Below are 23,332 nucleotides of genomic sequence, written 5' to 3' on the forward strand. Positions count from 1 at the left end.
CCTCGGTAGCTTGGTATCTTTGAAACCTGGGTCTATAGAATCAGTTAGACTTTTGGAACAAGGCTTGGGGAGATGACTACACTCTTTCCTGTTTTGTTTCCATCACATCTTACATGCTACATCACAATATACATTGGAAGGATTTCTTGTTGGCCAAAATTGATGTAGTTCGGTATGCCTCGTTTCTGAAGGCCACCAGGGAGTTTAACAAAGAAATATCTATCAAAATATTCAGTTTTTAGCAACTACGGCACCCACCCACCATGGAGTCTTACAAGGACACGCTGCAAGGCCTACAAGAAAGTGACCCTGCAAGCGCCAGCTGTAGGTTGCCACTATAACTCAATATGACATAACCAACGCTGACTACTCAGATAATGCTAATCCTTGCTGCCTGGATAAACAGGAGGTAAATGTATCCAGGAGAAAAAAGGACAGATGGAAAGTAAAAGAGAAAGTCGAAGCTTGGAGTGGAGGATAGGAAAAGAACGACCACTTCCCCCTGGGTGGGTCAGTCCAGGGGTGCCGTCTACGTGAATCGGAGGCCAAAGAATTTTGTTGCCTCCACCAAAGGGTCATAAAGCTCCAACTACACGGCAATAGCTCAGCGCAAACCCAAGCATCCGCTTTCTCCCGGACACGGCAAAGCCACGGAGGGCTAGGCGTGGGATGGTCCAACCCTCGTGTGCTCGGGTCCATGGTGTCGCAACACCACAAACGCCTGCTCACGCCGAAGCCCCTGCGCGGCAACAACATTGATTGATATCAGTTGCTAGACTTGTTGTTTTATATACGAAGGGCTAGGAACGTCACTCTCCGCGTCACAAGCTGCCATCGGCGCGGCAGCTTGATAACAGTACTCTTTACAGGGAAACGTATGCAGGGAAAGCTACGTACTCTTTTTTAAAAGAAATTATGGTGTTTTACCTGCTAAAGCAACAATTTGATCATAATGCACGCCCTAGTGGGAGATTCCGAAAATTTCGACCAGCTGGAGTTCTTTAACGTGCACCTACATCTAAGTACACGGGTGTTCTAGCATTTCGCTACCTTCGAAATAAGGCAGTCGTAGATGGGATTCGATCCCGCGACATCGTGCTTAGCAGCCCAACACCATAGCCACTAAGCAAACACGGCGTGTACTAAGTGCGGCGCATTGTTTTCAAGAGTGCCTTATCATCAATTATTTGGTTCGGATGATTGTTTTGTGCTTGTTCTTTAGTGAAAGGTATGCTGTCCTGTATGTTGTGTGAGTTTTTCCAGGGAATGTATGCACTGTTCGCTTCACTTCCCCTGCCTTATGGGGGTACGAGCCACTACTCCTGGCCCTGTTCTACCGCCGAGATGGGCGCGCATTTTTGCTGACGCAAGCGGACACGAAAGATGGCGAACCAACTAGAAGCTAATAGCTTCGCTGCAAAATAAACATTCCAGAGCATCAGTCGCCGGCTCTATTGAACAACTACTTGCACTACTCGGTGGAGAGAACCGCTGTTAGAGGTGGCTTACCTGCCCCTGCTTTGCCATTAGCCAACAAACGCCAGTGAGTCGAAATTCTGGAAAGCCGGCAACTTTTGCAGTAAATAGTTTTGCGAAGTTACAAATGCCATAACCAGGCCTATTTCGGGCCCACTGCGGCGCGGGCCTGACCCGAGCACGAAACTTCTAAGCTTGAGCCGCCTCCGGGCGCCTATTAACCTTGCTTAGCCAGACGGACCCCGGTCCAAAGGCCAGGCCAGGCCCTTGATTTCGGTTAATCCCGAATCCGCGTGGAATTTTCATATGGACAAACACGTGCAGTTTGTCCCCAAACTTATATTCCTTGTGTGTTGCACTAAGAAGTTAACAAAATCCTAATAATAATTATTTATCTTATGTAAAGTTTTGGTTTTATTTCGGAATTAGCAAGGCTTCCATAACGCTTCCTTTTGCGACAACGATACAATTGAACTGCGTTATTACCCCAAGACACACTCCGGTGGTAAGCGTGGTTAGGGTTCAGCTAAAGGCTGGAGAGCGTCGCGTCTGTGCTTGACTTTCAGCAGTAGACTGCAATGTGCGTCCGCACGACGACGCTTCGCAAGTCATCGCAGAACACGGTTCGCCATCACTGAACAACATGACCGAGCCCGCGTGGCCACTGGTGCGGTGCACTAGGCAATCCGGCTCTGTATGAAAGCCTACGCAGTTTGTTCGAACACGTTTCAACGCCTCAACTAAGGTAATAGTACTCACCGGCATTCCTAATGGGAATACATAAACTATACAGTAACTTACGTATAACTTGAGGGACAGCTTCTGACGTAAACGAGTCGCGTGCACGTGTAGACAGACTCGCTCGCGAGCCGACTCCCTCAGACGCAGATCGACCCATCAGTCTGAGTTTGAGCGAGCCCGGCTGAGTGGAATTTGGTGAGTACGAGTCCCGAGATGAGCGCTGCTGGAGCGGTCGGTGGTGGTTGATGCCTGCTTGCTTCTGATGGAGAAGGCGTTTAATAGTGGTGCGCCTGTAGCGAACCCTAGTGTTCGGTTTGATTACTTCTTGCTGTAATATGACTACATAGCTTCTGCAGTGCAAGCTGTTGAAGAAGCAGGTGGAGCATCACGGAGGCAATGGACGGTGATTTTTGATTATCGACAATTCCGCTTCCCCCAGGCGAACTGCAATGCTTTTTTGCGATATTTGGTTAAATCAGTGCACTGCAAATTCAAATACAGTTGACAACTCCGCTAAAGAATGTTGCAGGTCCTTAAGAGTTAAGGAAGGCACACCTTCCACCATTGTCTTGCAAGCACCCATTGCTATCAAAATTGTATGTTATATAAACTTTTTTCAGTCACTCGCGTAATGTATAGCCTTCCAGCCGTTGACACCTTGGTGCACACACGCATACTGACCTAATATTATGGACGTAGTACGCACGTTATTTTCTATTTAGAAGCAAATTTGCGATGGCTATACGTTCAGGAAACGCAGTATACGCTGAGCACTTCTTTATTGACAGATTCCAATTACACACAAACGTGTCGCATTCCTGCGCCCCCTAACGCGCATGTTTATTTATTTATATATTTGTTTATTTACGTTCTCACAGGGCCCGAGGGAATTCGATAGAGGAGTGGTAAACGAAATTCGTTTAGTGCCCATGAAGGTGGCAGAATCATGAGTCGCACTCACGGAGGCGGTAAGGTGGTTTGAGTTCCTGATTCTTTGTTGCAAATGAGAAGCATGGCAGATATTAGTGCTCAATGACTGAACTTCGAGCTTGAATTGGAGATCGTTCCGTCAACGCACAAAAAAGGACGTAGAAAAGGATATCAGTTCTAATGGCTGAGTTAGAGTAATATATTGTATGGCACAGGTCTCAGGGCGGTAGCATTGGTGGTGGGATGGAGCGCCGACAAATCTAAGTTATCTTTGATTGATAAAACACTTGCCTAGCAAGAATAGTTAGGCGCTGTGCAACAAGCGCCGCGGTTTTGAACAAACTGAAGGGTTGTGGTGCCATATGGATGCCAAGTGGAGGAAGAATATTCTTACAATGATTTGACTGAATATTTACGCAAATTGAGCTTGAGGTAGCCGGGAAAAGTGCGACCACGACGATTCAGGCCCCAAGCGTGTTCATGCAAAAGGCGTGCGCTCGGTGAAATCGCTCCCACTTTCAGCGAGGGTTGCGAAGTGTATGCGGAACGTATACATGCCCAACTATGTACAGACGTAACAGGAAACGCCTGTCGCGTGCCGGGCTCGACGCAACGGATCACGCGCAACCCTGTCCGGTGTAGAAGAGTGGCTCGGCCCGCCCCTTCTTTCTCGCGCTCACATGCGGCTTAGTCTTGACGAGTGACGAACGTGGGAGTCCACTGAAGTATTATTGAACTTTAACTTCATTCATATATAGTCACCTCTAAAAACAATCTTGGCCAAAGAGGAACGCAGAAATATGCGAAAACACGGCACAGAAGGCCACCTGCTATGAGCTGTAAGCATTACGTATGACTTGCCTAACTTCATTTGTTCCTTTTATTTGCAACTAAAATGTCCGTTAACCACTTCGCTTTCTGGCGAATTGTGCCGTCTACTAACATCACGCCTGCCGTTTTTCGCTCCTTCTCTCATTGCGCGGTCCTTCTGTTTGTTCTCGTATGTGCTACTCCAGGTGAGAAAGCAAGATTGCCCTTTCTTTACACTGCTGGTAGCATAAAGACATAAAAATGTAAAACGGATGATTTGTTTTCAAACTTGAAATATGACAACTCATTTCACCGTTTGCGGAGCTAGTTTCGGTAGCAGTATTGGCAGTGTTTATTTGGTTCGTGTCATGGGAGGATTTATTGCTAAAAGCTCACCGCAGAGAGACATATTGATAAGGTACCACAGTCATACATGGAAAGCAATACACGAGCCTGAAGTCAATGCGTTAAGATATTTTTATTAGTTATATTATCAATTCCATGCTCTAGCGTCACATCTGTGTTCATAAATCTAGTGTCCATTCCTGAAGATGCTTTCTTTCAATGTGACCAGCATGGTGCCTTGTGCTGTTCTAGCAAAGATTTTATCCGTAACACACATAACGCGACTTCACTGGGCTAAGCGAATTGCGCTATGTTAGTCGGCAAGCAAATGTTACCCCTCTCAAAGTGGACTAATTTATTGCTGTGCTGCTGCTAACCTTTTGTGTTTCATGTTATTTAACGCGCTATATTGTGAGCTGGTTTTTCCATATTTCGTCGCGGACTGTAAGAAGAGTCAGCCGAACATGAAACGTAATCACAGTGGCATGCAGCGGCCCACTCAGTGCGCACTGCAAGTTGACCGGCATAACAAGTCAGCTAGTAAGCAGCGATGAATCGTGCGCTGCTTACGTCCGCGTTTTGCGAATGTTCACTTTGAGGACATTCGCAAGAAATACTTGGCTAGGTATCATAAATAAGGATCATCACAAACACTGTTAACTTCATTAGGATGCGACGGAATTTAATTGAGTTGCAGCCTCAGCGAGACCATCCCTCGACAGCGTATCCCCCCGTGCCCCTTAAGCCTTATGCCCATTCTAGCGATCTCAATCTTTACTGTAAACAACGCCTACGGAGCGCATTGTAACACTTTATTTTGTTTAAGGTAGCACTCTTAAAAAGCCCTTTGGTGGAAAGTACATTTAACGACTTCAACAAAATGTGTTGGAAAATTAAGCTTGCAGTATGGCTGGTCACTGGGAGTTGTGATCGTGTTTATTTTTTGGCCGCACTGATACGGCTGATTCCGTGTAACATTGACTTAAAAGCACATTCTTATTGTCACTGGAGAGAAATTATATTGATAGCTTTCCTTTCCATGTATTTCTTTCAAAAATCTCTTTCATCGCGACATTGCTGTAGCATGCTCATTACGGCCACATGTGTCATCGCATTGGCTATCAGTTCTCACGTGATCCAGAAAACGTGTAGCGAGAGTTCGAAAGCGCAAGCCTAGTAAGCACATTCAAATATGAATCCGTTCATTTCCTCGTGTATATTGAGGACGCACGGGCCTCGTCCTTAGTTTGGAATTTGACGCGGGCAGCTGAAGTTTCCAAAGCGGAAGTTGGAGGTTTCGTCAGCGCAGCCTCCCCGGCACAGTGAGCGACGTCAGCGCGGCCACAGTGCAGCGCCGCGTCATCGGGGGCACCGTGCGCGCCTTATCCGGAGTGACGATTGGGCGACGGCACTCCCTCTCAGCGCCGCTTGAGGAGCGCGCCTGTGTGTTCTCGCGATGACCCTGTCAACACCGTAGACCTACAACACGGTGCTCAGGCGATAACGAAACTGGCAAGTGTATCAGGTGCCGCCAAAGGGAAAAGGTTCGCACGCAGTCGACTCACTTCGGGCACTGTACGCAGCTCCGCACACGGTGCAGCCATGGAAAATCTCGAGGCTTTGACGATGCTGTTTTTCTCTGTTCTCTTTTCAGCAGGTAAGCACATCTAAATATCCCGCGGAGCTTAGCGCCGTGAGTACGGTTGTACATCGTACTGTAGAATGTGCATTTATATCTACAAATAACTGGCGGTTGTTTACTTAAAGTATGAAGGAGTGCTATTCGGTAGGAATTCATTGGACGACAAGTACATTCCCGGCAGTAGACGGAAATTAAGTTCATGGCAATGTCGTGGGTTCTCACTGCTTATTTTTTGGAATATATCGTGTTCTATATCAGTTCGAAAATTTTCTGTTACTTGTGAATAGCTATCTTCAGCACAAAAATTTACCAGCTTTTTTAAATCGCCCAATTATCGTGTCGAGCTTCTTTTTTCGTTGAACACCTGATTCCCTAAATTCATTCGTGCTGAAACATTCTTCATGACTGCAGGTCCAGCTCCTTAACACTGCAGTTGCGCCGAATACTGAAAATCAGCAATTTTTTAGAAGCAGTCTAGCAAAGGCACCGTGCTATATAGCAATGCGATTATGCAGAAAATAAGAGATGGTTGAATTTCATACTCTAATGCAAATAGATAAGTGTTTGCCTCGGCGTGTGCTTGCGTAGCCTCCTGCTCTTCCTTAGAACCAAAGCGGCTGACTGACTTGGGCGCCACCACTGCGACTCGGCAAACGCGCTTTTACTTTTTAAAAAAGCCAGTCGACTCTCCGTTCTCAACCTGACAAAAGGCGTATTCCTTGCCTCCGCTAAACCGAGGTCCCAACAAGAAGAATGCTTCTAGGGAAGTACTCGCTTTTACCGCATAATAACGTGCTGTAAGGCGTATATTTGTTGCAGTGAAGATATTTAGGTCGCCTTTGTTGCATTGCATAAACACGAGGAGAACAGAGCCGTTAAAGAGCTCACCTGTAGGGGTTATACAGGTGGGCAGCACGTGTGTCTCAAAGACCTGTAAGCCTTGGTGACCACTAAACTCGGTTGCGCGAATGCATGCGCCCTTTGCATGGCCGCCTTTGAATCGGCGCTGAAATTACAGCGGGCGACCACCAGAGGCCGTCCACTAAGATGAGAGCCAGAATTAGCCCACAAGAATGGACCCTTGCGCTTGCTGGTGCTGCATTGCTGCTGAGTGCAGTGGTGTCCATGTCTGTCTCTGTGACAGTCTTTTCTCGTTCTTGGATTTATAAAAAAAAAACTGTTCGTTTAAAAAAATTCATTCAGATTGTACGCACTGAGGGAGACAATGTAAGCGAAACTTTCTTTGCCTTTTGCTGAATTGGCGTTTGGCGATGATGTTGACAGCATACAAAGGTCGGGTTGTGATGGTAAATGTTACTTTACGTACAACGCTCGCATTTGTCTACGTGGTGTACAGAAGATACAGTGACTCAAGAGCCGTTTGCTCGCCATTTTCGTTGTCCGCGGGAAGCTTAGCACTGTCATTGCCTCGTACGGCACATAGCATCGCGGCTGAAACGTTGGCTTGCTTGCGTATTAATGTGTTGATGCTATGGTGCTTTAATGCGGTTGGGCGTCTGATGGCCCTAGGTCGGTTGCAGGCGCGGACAAACTTGCACCTGCGTATTTATTTTTATGAAATAGTAGTGTAGCGTTCGTAGTTAAAGTGCACAATAGACGCAAAGCATTGCTCTGGAACAGGCGTCCATCTCGTCTACTTTTATTCTTACTTCATTCTTCTCTTGTCCTGTCTCCAGGTTCCCGCGCTTCTTCATCTTCTATTCAAAGGCTCATACCGCTGCATTCTTCCAGGTTTCTTTTGCTAACCCCTCCTGGGATAATACTTGAAAGCGTTTCCAATCAAAGCACATTCAACTGAGCCCTGTTCTCCAATGTACCACACAGTCTTCAATATTCCTTTCTGAGTGGCTGTCTGTCACAGAGTAAGGACGATAAAATTTGGCAATGAATTCTTACTCCTTTCCTAACTAGAATGACGTCGGTGACTTGAATGTCTGGGATATCTGAGCAATGTCTCTTGTGAAAATTTTGTTTCATTCGTTTACGGTACCTCTCCTCTTGCGATTTTTGTTTCCTGTCCTCGACGATCTGGAAATTTTTTAACAGCCCCAGTTCACGGTTTGCTTGAAGAATAGGGGTTTCTCTTCAAGAAGCGAACTGCGGGCTGCATCCCAAGCCACTGGTATAGGAGCGATTTTGATGCTTTACAGCTGCTTCTAAATAGCATTTCTATCCACCAGGGAAACTATCGTACATCCTGATGTATTGTTTCACATCTCGTATAGCACGCTCTGCAAGCCCATTCACTGCGGGATGGTATGGCGCACAGAATTGGATTGATATATTGTGGTCTGGAGCCCATCTTGCTAGCTTTTCACTCTTGAACGCTAGACCGTTGTCACATACGATCGTCCTGTTGTCCTAAACATATCCCGTTCGAGAAGGGCTATGACACTATGCGCACCTTCTTTTCCTGCCCGTGCCGCGATCATCCTGGTGCATTCATCTATGGCCAGAAGAAAAGCTTGTGTTTTTCGGACTTATTCTCGTTTCTTATTTAGCTCGGCAAAATTCAGGTGTATAACTTCAAAAGGCACGTTCGAGTGGAAAGGTACTATCATGGCGTGCATAGGCTGCGTATATTTCACTTTGTTAACTTGACAAATGTGGCATGAACGAACGTATTGATTGACGTCTTCTTTCATGTGAGGCCACATAAATCTCTTGAGTAGCTTCTTGTAGGTGCGCCCAAATCCGCCGTGTCCTCCAGATTCTGGGCTATCGTGGTACAAATAAAGCACTCTGGAAACCAGCGTTGGCGGGACTTGATACCGACCTTCCATAAAAATCAATTGTTCAATGCCTTCCTACAATTTTACTTCATTGATTTCTTCCAATTGTTCTTTGTTGGCCTGTATCATCAGTCCAGGCAATGCATCTGCACCAGTCAAAAGGGGTCCAGGTCTGCGGGAGATGGTGAAATCGAACTGCTGCAAGTAGTTCACACATCTGGCGATACGTCCCTTACGTTGGGTCATATTCAAGAGATGACTGAGTGCCTGGTGATTGGTGAACAAAGTAAACTTCGCACCTTCAAGGTACGTATGGAAGTACTGAATTGCTTTAAAAACAGCAAGAACTTCCTTTTCAGTAGTAGTGTAGTAGGCTTTAGGTGGCTTGAGGGTGTTGCTGTAATAGCCTACTACATGTCGCTTTTGTCCGCCGGATGCTTCTGGACATTTCTGGTACAAGACTGCGCCTGTTCTATAGTTTACGGCGTCGGTATTCAGTTAAAAGGGTAAAGTGAAATCTGGTATGTGCAGAATAGGGTCAGCGGAGATTCTGTGCACCAGATCACGGTAGACTATCTCGTATTCCTCATCCCACTCAAATTGAACTTCTTTCGGCGTTAGGCGCGTGAGGCATCTTGTTTTTATGGCAAAGTCTTTATGAAAGGTCTGAAATGTCTTGTTAATCCCCAAAAAACACAAGCAATGAGTGGACGTCATACGGTTTTACAAGTTGGGATATCCTCTCGACGGACTCTTGTTTCGTGCTTTTGGTAGTACCATCAAACACTCTTCCAAGAAACACAACTTTTCTTTGAAAGAATGCAATTTTTTTAAAATTAACCTTGAGGTATGCCAAGCTCCAGGCATTTAATACCTGAGACAGGTGTTCCTGATGCTCAGCCTTGTTTTGGAGAAGACGATAATATCGTCTATGTACACGTTACAAAAGACACATAGGAAAGGCTTCAGGATTTCTTTCATAATCTTCTGGAACCATGCTGGCGAGTTTTTTCCAGCCGAAAGGAAGCCGGTTATAGTCGTACAAATCGAAGGGTGTGATAAAAGCAGTGTACATTTTTGTCTCTTCGGTTAGCGGGATCTGCCAGAAACCTTTGCACAAGTCAATGCGTGAAAAACTTCGGCAACCACCTGTATCATCTATAATGGTGTCTCTCTTTGGCATAGGAAATGGTGTAAGTTCTGTCTGGCAATTAAGAACCCTGTAATCTGTGCACAGTCTGAAAGTTCCATCTTCCCTCGGCGCAATAGTTATGGAAGAGGCGAAGGGTGACAACGAAGGCCGGATTATATCGGCGTCTAGCATCTCCTGCAATTCTTTCTTCAACAATATATTGCGCTCTCTTGACATGTCATAAGGTGATTTTCGGATGACTGTCTTGTTAATTAGTTCGAAAGGCACCTTGTGTGACTTCGTCGCTTGTGGATAGCTTGCTGTGCATACCAGTTCAGGGTAGGTCGTTGCAATATCCTCCGCGCACTTGACAATGCACAGGTTATCTTTTCTATCCTGCTGTGTTTCTTCCCTTGATAGTCCTTCCACTAAAACCACATCGTCCCAGTATACGTTGATTTTTAGTTTCTTTATATCTGGTCTTGATAGCAGAAAGTCGCGCTTCACCCCCTCTATCACCAGTACTTCCCTCTCTATTTCATGACCTTGGAACTCGATGTTTACTGAGGCCCACTGATTATGCATTGTCACTTTTCCATCGTAAACTTGCACCCGTAGTACTCTTCCACTATGCAGGGGACTTGCATCTACCAGCTTGGCATTTATGATAGAGAAGCACCGCTGTCAACCAACGCCATCATATGTCTGTTTCCCACTTTAACAGGAATGTGAAGTATGCTAGAGCAAGTCCAATAAACAGTCTCAGTTGTGGTCATCGGGTGGGACTGATCACCCCTATTTATTAATTTTTGCCGTCGGAGACTTTTCAGCTTCTGAAAGTAGGGGGACAGGGTCGTTGTCGACGTTATTCACCCGACCTCTGGGAATACGCCAACCCAAGTTCTCTGTGCTGCCTGCAAGGCGGCTCGGTTCTCGCGGATCACGGCTTGACCAATCCGCGCCGGTCCGTCTGAATCGACTGCTTAAGCTAGCGGTTATATTTTCTTCTGAAGTAAATGGTATGTCGTGAAGGCACTCCAGGAGCCCATCCATAGTTTTAGGGGATCGTACTTGCACTAGCTTCAGGACTTCCGCTTGCAGTCCGTGCATTATTAGTGCTACTACGGCAGAAGGAGGAAGCATACGCTCGGCCAACATTAAAAGGCGGCGTTTTTCAAAGAAATACTCGACGAAGGAGTCCTGCTTGAATTCTAAATTAAGCTGGCGTCCCATCTTTGCACTGGGTTGCTTCGGAATGTCGTGCAAAATTTTTCCTTCCAGTGGTTCCAAGAGTTGCCAGCATCTTCAATAATGTGCAGATCGTACCACTTCCGTGCAACACCACTTAAGTAACTACGCGTGTTAGTAATCTCGTCCTCATTAGAGTGCCAGTTTTTCTTCCCAGTGGCATATTCATAGAATTAAAGCCAACTTTCTGGACTTGAAGACATGCCGTCAAACGCATCGGGTTCTCAGCGTTTAGAGAGCATATAAGCGATGGCACCAGTTGATTTTGTTCCGCAATCTGTTCTTGTTGTAGCTGAAGAGCTTTCAAAACGAGGCTCACCTCTTCTGTGGAAGACCGTGATCCAGAGTCCTTTCGACGCATCGGTTGAACTAATTCGTCGAAGGTCGCCAGACGCAAGTTCACTTTCACAGCACCTTTCCGACGTAGTTCAGCTGTGTCCATGGAAGCTATCTCTAAAACCAGGTTCACAAGTTCTGCCGAGTTGAGTTCCCGAGGTAGTTCCACCGCTGGTTCGTGTTGAGCTTGGTATCTCGAAAAGATGATCTTCCCTGCGGAAGTCTCCTCGAGTAAAAATGTCACCCACATGCTGGAGTCGTCGGCTGCGCCAAAATAATGTAGCGTTACTAGGTAAAGGACGCAGTAGACGTAAAACATTGCTGTAGAACTGGCGTCCATCTCACTTCTCACATTCTCACTTCATTCTTTTCTTCTCCTGTATCCAGGTTTCCGTGCTTCTTCATGTTCTATTCAAAGGCTCATACCTGCTTTAAGTAGGAACTTACCGCAGTGTACCTTGAATAAAATGTGTCCCGCAACTTCAGCGCTTCGTTAATATTAGACAGCAAACTCGCCACATATTTTCTGACATCGCCTTGCCCCTCTCTCGTGGTCCTCCCAGGTGTACAATCCACCACGAGCGAAGAGTGACGATGTTGTTATTCACTCGTGTTGTCACAGCGTTGCCTTTGCTAATTTTCTGCCTCCTGTATTTATTTCCTCTATCCCATTCTATTTTTTCTGTGGGCTGTTGTGCGTGTGTGCAAGGATAAGCGCTGCAGCGTCTCCAATACTTTTTCGGGGTGCTGGCACCAAATTACAGCAGTCCAGATTTCATTGCGACGAAACAGAAAGAGTTGGGCAGGTCTTGCAGACCCCTCTCCCGTGCTTCTCCCATGTTCATCGTACGCACTGTCAACCACCCCCGACGCTGCCTGCCAGACAGCAGCAGCAGCAGTGGGAAAGTAGAAAGAAGAGGCAATGAAAGTTTCGCTACAAAGCAGTCCCTTCCGTACGTCATATAACGTGATCGAGACACTTTACTTATGCATGCGACAGATTCCATTCATTTCGATGGAGCGTGCCCATCATAGTTTGGATGTGAAGGAACTGAAGATAAAAGTGCGTCGTTAGATTCATTTCTTTCACAATCACACGTACTTTGTCGTGCCCTCATGAAGCAGAATGTTCAGCAAATGCTCTGAATAAAAAGCGTTTCTTCTTGATGTTCTTCCAATAATGCCTGAACCACCTCTTCAACTGTCTACTTTTGCTGACGTAAAAATGAGGACACTAAAGCTGAATTGTGCGGTTTTAGGTGCCCAAACCCCAATTTAATTATGAAGCAAGTTGCGTGGGGGAGTCCAGATTAATTTTGACCACCAGGGTATCTTTACCATGGCCCCAATGCACTGAACAGGGGCATTCTTGCATTTCACCCCCGTCTAAATACGGCTGCCGGGGCCGGAATTTGATCCTGCGACTTCGTGCTTAGCAGTGCAACCCCACAACCACTAAACCACCATCGCGGATGACATTCTCGCATTGAATGGCATACGTATTAGGAAATGTTTCGTTATTTATTTTTCCCTTCACATCAACGAAGCACTACCACTGTAACCGAAGAACACATAATTCAAGTTTATGAGCAGCAAGGTACTATTTGTTTCTTCTTTATATTGTTTAATATTCACTGATAAGAGGCACAATACACGTGCAATGCACAGCGTGAGTAAATGCTTAAAAGCCTGAGGAAGTCTAGGAGTCAAAATAAGTTGACGATACGTACTGTTTCCGGATATGGAATACTATAGAGCACTTCGACAACATAATACTCATTCGTGCATGTGAATGTCAGGAAATGCAAAATAATGAGGTTTTGCCGTACTTACTCACAGCACCCTTTCGCTTAGGCCCTTGACAATATGTAGTTGCCGCTTGTCAATTCCTATTATTACCCATTATTGATAGCAATCATAAGCACTGGGATCGGGCTAGTTTGTACTCGTACAAATATCTTCGCATACGGCCAAAGAAACAAGAGATATGGACTACACAGAAGTAGTGGGTTGCCAGTCTAATTCATCTTTCCTCTCTTTTACGCCATCGTGAAATCATGACTACGAATATATCATGAATACGTATATCTATTTATTAAGTTTAACTCCACAATCTAGAATTGGCTAACAACATTCAGAAGTGTTGATGCCCAAATGTTTCTTTAGCTTTCTTTCATAAAAATTGCTTCTTTATAAAATATAGATCGAATAAAAATTCAAATATTCTTGAAGGTGAAACTTATTTTCCGATTCAATCATGCTCCAACTGGCCCAACTCTCGACGGTGATGTTTGAAGAAGGCGTCTTCAACTTGTGACCTTTTATGTGCACTCTAACCCATTCAGTTCGATTCACTGCGGTCAGCTACCCTCATTTATATTGCCAGTATCTCTATAACAAGGCCCTTCCTTCACCTTAGTGAATTCGTCTGCACACTAAAACTTCACCTACATGTGTCGTTTTCATAAGGTCTATTTTTACCAAACTTAGTCTGAAGCAAGTCCTCATTGTTGCGTTTCACCTCGCGCAGGCCATCGCTTAAAAGTTTGAGTGCTATTCTGGCAGACCAGTATGTACTTGCATTTGGTCATACCGAGGACTCCATCTGAATGGCACAACCCCCCCCCTCCTGTTCGTCATACTTCCTTGAAGGCTACCATACGGAACGCATATATTGTGAGCACAATATGTCAATCTTGTCTTCAACCTCTGCACAGATCATCACCAGCGTGCGTCCCGTGTGCGTAGTCACAGCTCCAGTTCGGGGAAAATAAAGAAGTTACTCATACAGAAACACACACACACATTGCACAGCCGCATAACAGATTATATTATTTGTATCTTTCATCCCCCCCCCCATCCCGCTCCCATGAGTAAAGTAGCAAACCGATTGAGCTAAACTGGTTTATCCCCTGCCTTTCTTTCTCCACTTTTTTCCGTTCTTCCTTACAGATTGAATGATTGTATTAAGTTCCTGGCCTAAAATTTACGTTCAACACCGAAGGGCACTTGTGCTCGGGGTATGCTCCGCGTTCAAAGAAGGAGATCCGGCCGCAGAGCTCACGCACTCGATACAAAGAGGGGCATAGCCACGCTCTGTTTGAAGAACGCGCTTCAGAGGAGCTGTTTTCAGACAATCCAGCCGAGTGTGGCGCAACAAGCAAGACAAATAAATTTGGCTGGCTTTCGAGACCGTCGAGCGAAAGCGGTGTCCGAGACCCTGCTCAAACAGTTGAAGTTGTCAGGCAGGGGAAACCCTAATGCCAATCCAAATGCCTTCGCTGGCGACAAAACGAGAATTGCTGTTATGCCTTATGTTGCCAAGTTGTCGTGCAACATTAAGGAAGTGGCGAATATTCATAATACGCGCATGCAGTTCTCCGCTGTGTAAAAGTCAAGTGTACTGTGCAGCTGCATCAACCGACAAGAGCAAGGAAGTTCCTCCTGCGGCATAGGTCATGCTGTCAAATTTCTGCCTTGCGCCACACAAGTGGTCCACCATATTCCTTTATCTCTGGGAAAGGCACGCATCGGCCAAACTAGCCGGCGTTTCAACGACCGCATTAGAGAACGCAAGGCTTCCCTTTCCGCAAAAGACTGTGCTCATTTCCCTAGTCATTGTAGACATTGCGGCAAAACAGCGGTGGAAAACAACGAGGAATGAAAGAGATTCTGGACGCATTCCACATAGTTAGGAAAGAAGTCACTTGCGTTAGTGACACGTCTGTGTGCCTCATTGGTAAAGAGATTAACTTCCTTAGTGCCTCTGCTAAATTTAGATAGATCAAAAGGGCGGCCTCTTGCGGCGGCAGTTGAGGCGTGCAACACGTGGCCTGCCAATATATATATATATATATATATATATATATATATATATATATATATATATATATATATCACCAGATTACATTGTAAGTTAAGGACGCACATACATAAGAAACGACGCTTTATTTACTACGCTTTCCCACGCTTCTTTACGGACATAACGCGACGATGACTCTTGAAGCAATGCTGGCGCTTCACGTCACCAGCGAAGAGGATCTGGTCTTCTCCACCTATCTGGAGCGCGCATGCGCATCAAGAATCAGCAAAGGACAGAACTCTACAATCTTCGACAACGGTACGTGAAATACCAACCCGGCGGCCTGTTTGAGTTGGGACCCCGATACGACGACGAGGACTTGCAACTTTTCCGGTACCATTTAGGACCATACCAGATCATCCGACGTATTGGCGCACTCAGCTATGGGGTCTTTCCAGATGACACTTTGATAAGCAGTGATAAATAGATGACCTGTTTGATCCGCAGGTATGATTGCGACGATCAGCGACTGTGCTCGCCGCTATCGTTGTGCTTTGAGTGTTACTTGCCTTCGTGGGCGCAGGTTTGCCAATAAAGGGATAATTTTGTTATTCATACTTTTCGCTAGTGTGTTCTTCGCTGTCACCACGTGAGAATATGCCGGCGTTTCATGTAACTTGAACCAAAGGATTTAAAAAAAGTGATTAACCGCTGCTGAATCAAAGCATGTATGGTCGGCCGTCATGTGGCGCTCCTCAGAGTATTTTTCTAATATTCCGCTTAATTCATTAAAAAACTGAGATCAATTACGTAAAATTTTGAATATTCACTTTAAGACCAAGTGCGTTTCGCTACATTGTAGCGGCGATTCAGAAACGACCGATCGGATTTTATGTGGCAATGTACATGCTGGCTTATATTTTTTTCAGGGTCAATAAAACAACCTGACTGCGCTCATGCGCTATCGCGTTGCAACGCTCTCAACCATGCCTCGAGACTGTCACTTATCAGGGACAACGGCACTCGCTTTCCACGCGCCAAAGACGCTGGCGGACGGTGAAGGCCACGCAAAGCTGCGGCCGCTCACTGCGCCACGGTGCGCGCACACAGTTGAGAGCGCTGCAAGAGGATGGCGTATGAGCGCAGTCACGTGGTTTTATTTGATATTTCGCGGGCTTTCTTTGAACGCCGCAAAATATCACCACGCTTCAGGCACGTTGCTACAAAAAATTGAATTGATCTTCTTAACTCCTTCTGCAATGTAAAAAAAACCCACTAGGCCCTAAAGTAAATATTAGAAATTGTGAATAATTGATATCAGTTAACTAATCAAGCGGAATATAAGGAAAATATTTTAACGAGCGCCACATAACAGCAAACCATACTTCGTTGGCCTCACCCAGCTGCAGTTAACCACATTTTTTTTAATGATCAGTTAAAGTTACGTCAAACACTCTGTATAAACGAGAGAAGAAGGGAAAGCGAGGGGCTCAATTTTTATTAGTCATGACCATGCAAAGGCAACAGTCATTGAAGTCAAGGAAAGCATCGCGAAAATTAGCCGAGGCTGAATTAGAAATGTGGAAGAGAATGAAGAATATGAAAGTGGACGAAACGACGCCTTTCCGCTGGTGGAGCCCGATCTACAAGCACCGCATTACACCTGGCCTGCACGGCCACATACGTATAAACTACAGGTGGGCGTATGTGAACTCTTTGAAATACGAAACAGATACAAAAAGTAGGTCGAATAGTTGAACGCACACGTATATACTTATAGTGAGAATGTTTATTATTTCGGGATAGTTTGCCACCACGCGTGTAGTGCCTAGTGAGAGAGTGAGCCTTTACTCTTAGCAAGCGCAGTGTGCGCCCTCGGCGGACGGCCTCCGTATTCCGGGCAGCCACGCGCCATCTCCCGTGACCGTTCGACGAGGTCGTGCTCTCTCTTCAGGTCCGGGTCTGTGAGCTTGGCCTGTCACTGTTCGTCACTTAGTGATTGGATGTCTGCTGTGCAATGTTTTCCTACACATCCCCATACCATAGGCTGTCTGGGACATCACAGCACTTGCAGATGTATCCGTGCTCAGACGTCGAAACTCGGTGCAATAAGTTCCCATAGACGTAGGTATTGGCTTGCAATTTCCTAAGAGTTAGTTGCTTCTTCCGTAGTTAGGCTAGGGTGAGGTGGCGGGTAAGTTCTTCTGTCCAGCCTGTAGTGTCGCAAAATATCGGTGTACTTTTTCTGGACTTGATCCTTCCTCCTTAGCTCGTCCTGTGAGAAAGCCCGGTGAACGTGAGCTCGGGTAGAGGCGTCGGCTGCCTCATTCCCCAGCAGACACTTGTGGCCCGAAGTCCGAACGATCTATATATCTGGTAAGTGCTTCTTTGCCGTGGTTGTGAGCATTTATTGGGCTTGCGTGGAAATTCTCCCTTTCTGAAAATTTGGGCAAGCCTTGAAGAAAAAAAAAACAGTCACAAAAGACAACAGTCAAGAAGACAGGTTCATTTATTGGGCTTGCGTGGAAATTCTCCCTTTCTGAAAATTTGGGCAAGCCTTGAAGAAAAAAAAAACAGTCACAAAAGACAACAGTCAAGAAGACAGGTTCACACCACAACGACTGGACTGTCAACTCAAGTACCAACTTTGTACCAACTGGCCGTATGTACCAACTGGCCGGAATTTCAACCCTTCTTCGGCAAGCCGCTCGTGAATCAGGGAGTAATATTGCTCCTTCCCCGCACGTTGAGATGGCCAGGGCTATTGCTGTTTCTTCGGCCGCATCTATTTCTCTTTTCAACGTGGTAGCTGCCGTTCTCTCTTTGCCCTTGCAATCAACAACGCTCATAGCATACGCTGGAGTTTCCGAATATTTCGCTGCGTCAGTATATCATGTGTCCGGATTTCGGCCTTAGGTTTTTAGGAGAGTCTCTATTCTGGCTTTTCTTCTCCCTTCATGGTGGGTTGGATGCATATTTCTTTGGATGGGGGCTACAGAGATGTACTCTCGAATTTTCTCTAAGATTACTCTTTTCTCGTCGTGCCATTGCATACCTTCAGTATATCCTAATCTTCTGAGTATAGCCTTTCTGTTTCAGTAAGTTTGAGACGTTCAAGTTGGTTGGCTTTGTGTGCTTCGACTAACACTTCCCAGGTGTTGTGGAGACCTAAGTGGAGTAGTCGTTCTGTGGAAGCGCGGTCGGAGATTCCTACGGCAATCTTGACGGCCTTCCGGATGACGGTGTTCACTTTTGCTATTTCCGCATTCTTTATATTTAAGTAAGGGGAGGAGTGCAAACGGCAGGCACAAATGATCAGGTTTAGGTACAAAATCACAGGTTTTCAATAAAGAATATTGCACGAATAGCCCCTCAACATCTTTAGAGCCTGGTTGTACAGAAGCCTTCCAAGAAATAATGTATACTGCATGACGAGGTCTCAAAACCGCTGTAGAAATGGTTCTTGAAAAATGATCAGAAGTTGTGTAATGAGGTAAAATAAGCATCTAAAAGGATGGCCGAACATTTCACAAAAGAGAACATCACATGTTGTAGCGTTAAAGATAGAACGAAATTACGAATGCCACAAGTACAACATGACAGAATACAAACAGTCACAGATTGTCAGGTGGGCATTTGCCATGAATCCAAAACCTAGCATGAATTACCAATCTTGCTAGTGCATTGCATCTAAAACGTTTATTGTTGTCTGTTTTCGTATTTGCGATATTTTCTTAAGGAGACGGAATACAGTAATCAGGCATTAACATTCGGTTATTGCGAAATTTTGGTTATATTTATATACCCTAAAATAAAAGGTACTTATTTTTGAATATGAACATGAATAGTTAGTGTGTAGTATTCGACTCGTATCGAAACTTGGAATTTTCGCCGAGTCCCTAATATTTTTTAGCTTTTTAGGCTACACAGATTCCTAAAGAAGGCAGTGAGCGTAGCTAACATGACATCCAGCACAGGCGTTCCTAGGTGAGGCGAACCTACTTTTGCCTGTAATAATGCGTTTCAAGAAAATATTTCTCAAAAATCTTCAAATAACTTTTCTTAGAGGCATTATTGCAGTTTTATAAACGGCAAATTTGCAGGTAGTCGCATTCTTTATTTTTACATTTATTTTTATGCCACCCCTGCTGGGTCCCACTGTGAAAGCCTGCAGTATTTGATAAATAAAATAAATAAAGAAATTTTATTCCGACCTAATTTTTTCTGGAATTCTCGAAAATCTCGTGTAATCGAATTTCCACGTTCAGTCCAGCAATACTCATTCAATCAATCAATTTTTATTATTGCATAAAAATAATATACATATAGAGGTATACAGAAGGAGGTCCCGTAGTTCAAGCTGAATTGGGACCCCCTGTTCGTGGTTAACAGAAAAGTTCATTTGGCAAGCAACAACAGCTCAATTAGTACAATTGCAGTAATGATAAATAATGAGATACAATACAATAATACAATACAATGATACATAATACAATTATACTAATACAATAATACAATACAATAATTAGATATTGGAAGAGAGGGCACCTCGCTGTTACTTCAAACGAAAACGTCCCTGGCGCAATGTGCGACGTAGTGGGAATGGTGTCATGTCGGTACAAATGCACCCCCCGTTGCTGCTTATTGGCTATTGCGTTGTCCTACTGAGCCCATGGGTGCTGGATCAAAGTGCGGTGGCGGTGGTCGCATTACCATTTATTCATTTATTTCATTATTTCAGTATCCTCAAGGCCCGGAAGGGTGTTAGATAGCGGGTGGGTACAATGCAAAATAGAAATAGATACAGAAGTACAGAGTGCAGAATTCTGTACAAAGATATTGGTGCTATTACAAAAACTAAAGACAAATACAAATGTATAGAGTACAAGTTTTTAAACAGAAGTAGTGGTGCTATTACATCAGGTAGTCAATAAGTGGTGATTTTAAAGATGGCACGTCCACAGCGAAGGCAATGAAATGGGGAAAGCGGTTCCACTCGCTGCAAGTTTTTGCCAAAAATGAGTCGAAGAAAACATTAGTACGACAATAGGGGATGGCGACCTTAAGCTCGTGGTCAGTGCGAGATAATACGTATGAAGGCTGGAGAAGAAGTTTGCTTTTTAGTGATGGGCAAAAAAGAAGATTTTATTAAACAAGGCCGGGCGAAAAATTTTTTGCCAGAGAAGTAGATCTGGCGATCTAACATACGATTTCATTAAGGAAGAGCTAGCTCTAAAATGATAGTTGAAGGTAATGAAACGAGCGGAACGGTTTTGTAAGGATACTATGAGGTCAATTACGATGTGTTGAGCTCGATCCCATATTGCCGACGCGTATACAAGTTTAGGCCTCACGAGAGTTTGGTAATATAACCGTTTTAGATATATTGAAGCTTGAGCGAAATTGCGACGCAAGAATCCGAGAGTAAGATTTGCGTTGGCGGTGATGAAGTCAATTTGCAAGTTCCACGAGAAGTTACTGGTTATGTGAACGCCAAGATATTTCTATGAACGAACTTGATCAAGCTGATCTTGGTTGTTAATAATGTAACGAGAACAAATAGCAGAATGGCGCGAGATTCTTATGCTTTTACATTTGTCATTATTTATAGTCATTAGCCACTTATATCCCCAAATGCAGATAGCGTTAAGGTCCGATTGAAGAATACAAGAATGGTTTGAACTTGTTATTACTCGATACAACACACAATCGCAAGCAAATAATTTAATAGAAGAGCTAATGTTATCAGGAAGGTCATAAATGTCTATAAGAAGCAATAAGGGACCTAAAACACAGCCTTGCAGAACACCGGACGTGAGGTACAGTCATTGGCTAGCACAAACTGAGAACGGTTAGCAAGGGAGCATTCGATTCACCTAAGTATGTTAGGATATACATTTAGTGTGCTAATTTTAAGGAGAAGCAGTTGATGGAGATCTGTGTCGAAGGGTTTAGCAAAATCTAAGAAAATGCAGTCAATAACAGACGCACTGCCTAAGGCAAAAGCAATGCTGTGGGTAAACGACAATAGTTGCGTTTCGCAAGACAAAATTTGCCGCAACCATGCTGGGAGGGATTAAAGAAAGGTTTCAAGAAAAGACACAAGACTTGAATGTATGACATGTTCTAGAAGTTTGCAAGGAAAGGACGTTAAGGATATCGGTCTGTAGTTAAGAAAACAGGCAGTTACCTGATCTAAAGATCGGGACCACCTTTCCGACTTTCCAATCTAACGGCAGTCTAGAAGACTGAATACACTGGGTGAAATTGTGTGACAGAAAAATAGATGAGTACACTTCTTTGTTTCGCAGAAACTTCGAGTTAATACATGAACACCGCAGCATGAAAACAATTTCAATTTCCCAATTAATAATAATAATATTTGGGGTTTTACGTGCCAAAACCACTTTCTGATTATGAGGCACGCCGTAGTGGAGGACTCCGGAAATTTTGACCACCTGGGGTTCTTTAACGTGCACCTAAATCTAAGCAAACGGGTGTTTTCGCATTTCGCCCCCATCGAAATGCGGCCGCTGTGGCCGGGATTCGATCCCGCGACCTCATGCTCAGCAGCCGAACACCATAGCTACTGAGCAACCACGGCGGTTAGTTTCCCAATTAGCTTCATTCTTCCCACGGAATCAATGGCAATCGGATCCATTGGAAAAAAATTGCGGTTGCATACACATGGCATCCGACCACATGGTGGATGCGAAAAAGATGATACAAATGCATTATTTAACAAAGTACAACATTCTTCAGGACTCATGACGTCATCATTTGGGCCCTTTAATGATATGACATCTCTTTTGATCGGCTTAACGATCTTCCAAAACATTGTCGGCTTACTGGAGAGAAATGACGGAGAGAAGGGAGGGTGAATTGCAAGAACGGCCGTGTACCGTGCATTCATCATCATCATCATCAGCCTAGTTACGCCCACTGCAGGGCAAAGGCCTCTCCCATACTTCTCCAACTACCCCGGTCACCGTGCATTGGGTCCACGCTAAAAAACACCACGTGGTCAAAATTATACCGGTGCTTCCGACTACGGCAGGCGTCACAATCATAGCGTCGTTTTGGCATGTCAAACGATACAGTTCGTTCATTGCTTTCCAGGCAAAGCGTGCCGCATCAGTATGTGCCTTGACTGACCGCGACTGTCAGTTTCAAACTTTGTCGGTCTCTTCGCGACAGGCCGTCTGGTGTGACGTTGGCGCTATCATCCGCTGCGCTCCTGGTGCGTTCGGTATCGACGTTACCTGGAGTCCGCGCTGAAGTTGGGTCATGACTATTTCTAATTATATGCGATTTTGAACTTTTTAGAAAATATAGGTGCACGTGAATGTGACCGCCTCCAAGTCTGGCGTATACAAACAGCAGTCCTCAAGGTTCCAATAAAAAGTTGATTGACAACTTTATAGTAAGTACAGGTTTTCCCGCTCGATTTAATCCAAGCGCCAGTCAATTTAATCTAAGCGCCAGTCAATTTAATCCAAGTGCCAGTGATTTTAATCCGAGCGCCAGTCAATTTAATCCAAACGCCACTCAATTTAATCCAAACGCCAGCCGAAATAATCCAAGCGCCAGTGAATTTAATCCAGCACAACGGAATTCAAGAACCTTTGGATTTCAAGATTTCTGAAAATTTGCGAACGTATTATGAGCTAACACCTTGAAAATGAAAGAGCGGGGTGGTAGACCGGTAGCTATCCTGCCACGGGACTAACGACAACTTTTGGAGGTTTTGAAGCGAAAAGCTTCGAACACCGTGCATCGAGCGAGCCGGCGTATGTCGGAATTGGCTCCGTGAGCGTGTTCGGAGTCGAATTGTCTCCGTGAGCGTATCGGAGTGGAATTGGCTCCGCGAGCGAGTCGGAGTGAATTGGCTCCGTGAGCTTGTCGGAGTCGAATTGGCTCCATAAGCGTGTTCGGAGTCGGCGCAGGTGGCCACTGCTCCGCGCTATGCGTCATCGTTTGACGTTCGTCGCAAGCGCGTGTTTATCGCGGAGGCCGACGATATAACCGCTCGCTAGGGTATAGGCGTGCGCATTCAACAAGGAAGGAGAAGAGAGTGATACTACAGATACAGAGAGCTGTGTTTATGGCTGTACAGA

At 45.1% G+C, this 23,332-nt stretch overlaps 1 protein-coding gene across 2 annotated transcripts in view; it reads left to right on the forward strand.

Moving 5' to 3' along the window:
- Nucleotides 1–3,928: 3,928 nt before the first annotated feature.
- Nucleotides 3,929–23,332, forward strand: part of LOC142573216 (uncharacterized) — a 217,223-nt gene continuing 197,819 nt past the window's right edge. The window contains exon 1 of one of the 2 annotated variants that reach the window (XM_075682806.1): nt 3,929–3,986. In XM_075682806.1, coding sequence (XP_075538921.1) covers nt 3,980–3,986 — 7 coding nt within the window. In that variant the 5' untranslated portion in view covers nt 3,929–3,979. Of the gene's footprint in view, nt 3,987–5,733; nt 5,960–23,332 lie in introns of those variants that run through there. The other variant, XM_075682805.1, reaches the window with a different exon arrangement.

Source organism: Dermacentor variabilis, chromosome 2 (genome assembly GCF_050947875.1).
Source record: "Dermacentor variabilis isolate Ectoservices chromosome 2, ASM5094787v1, whole genome shotgun sequence".
In the NCBI taxonomy this organism is placed as follows: domain Eukaryota; kingdom Metazoa; phylum Arthropoda; class Arachnida; order Ixodida; family Ixodidae; genus Dermacentor; species Dermacentor variabilis.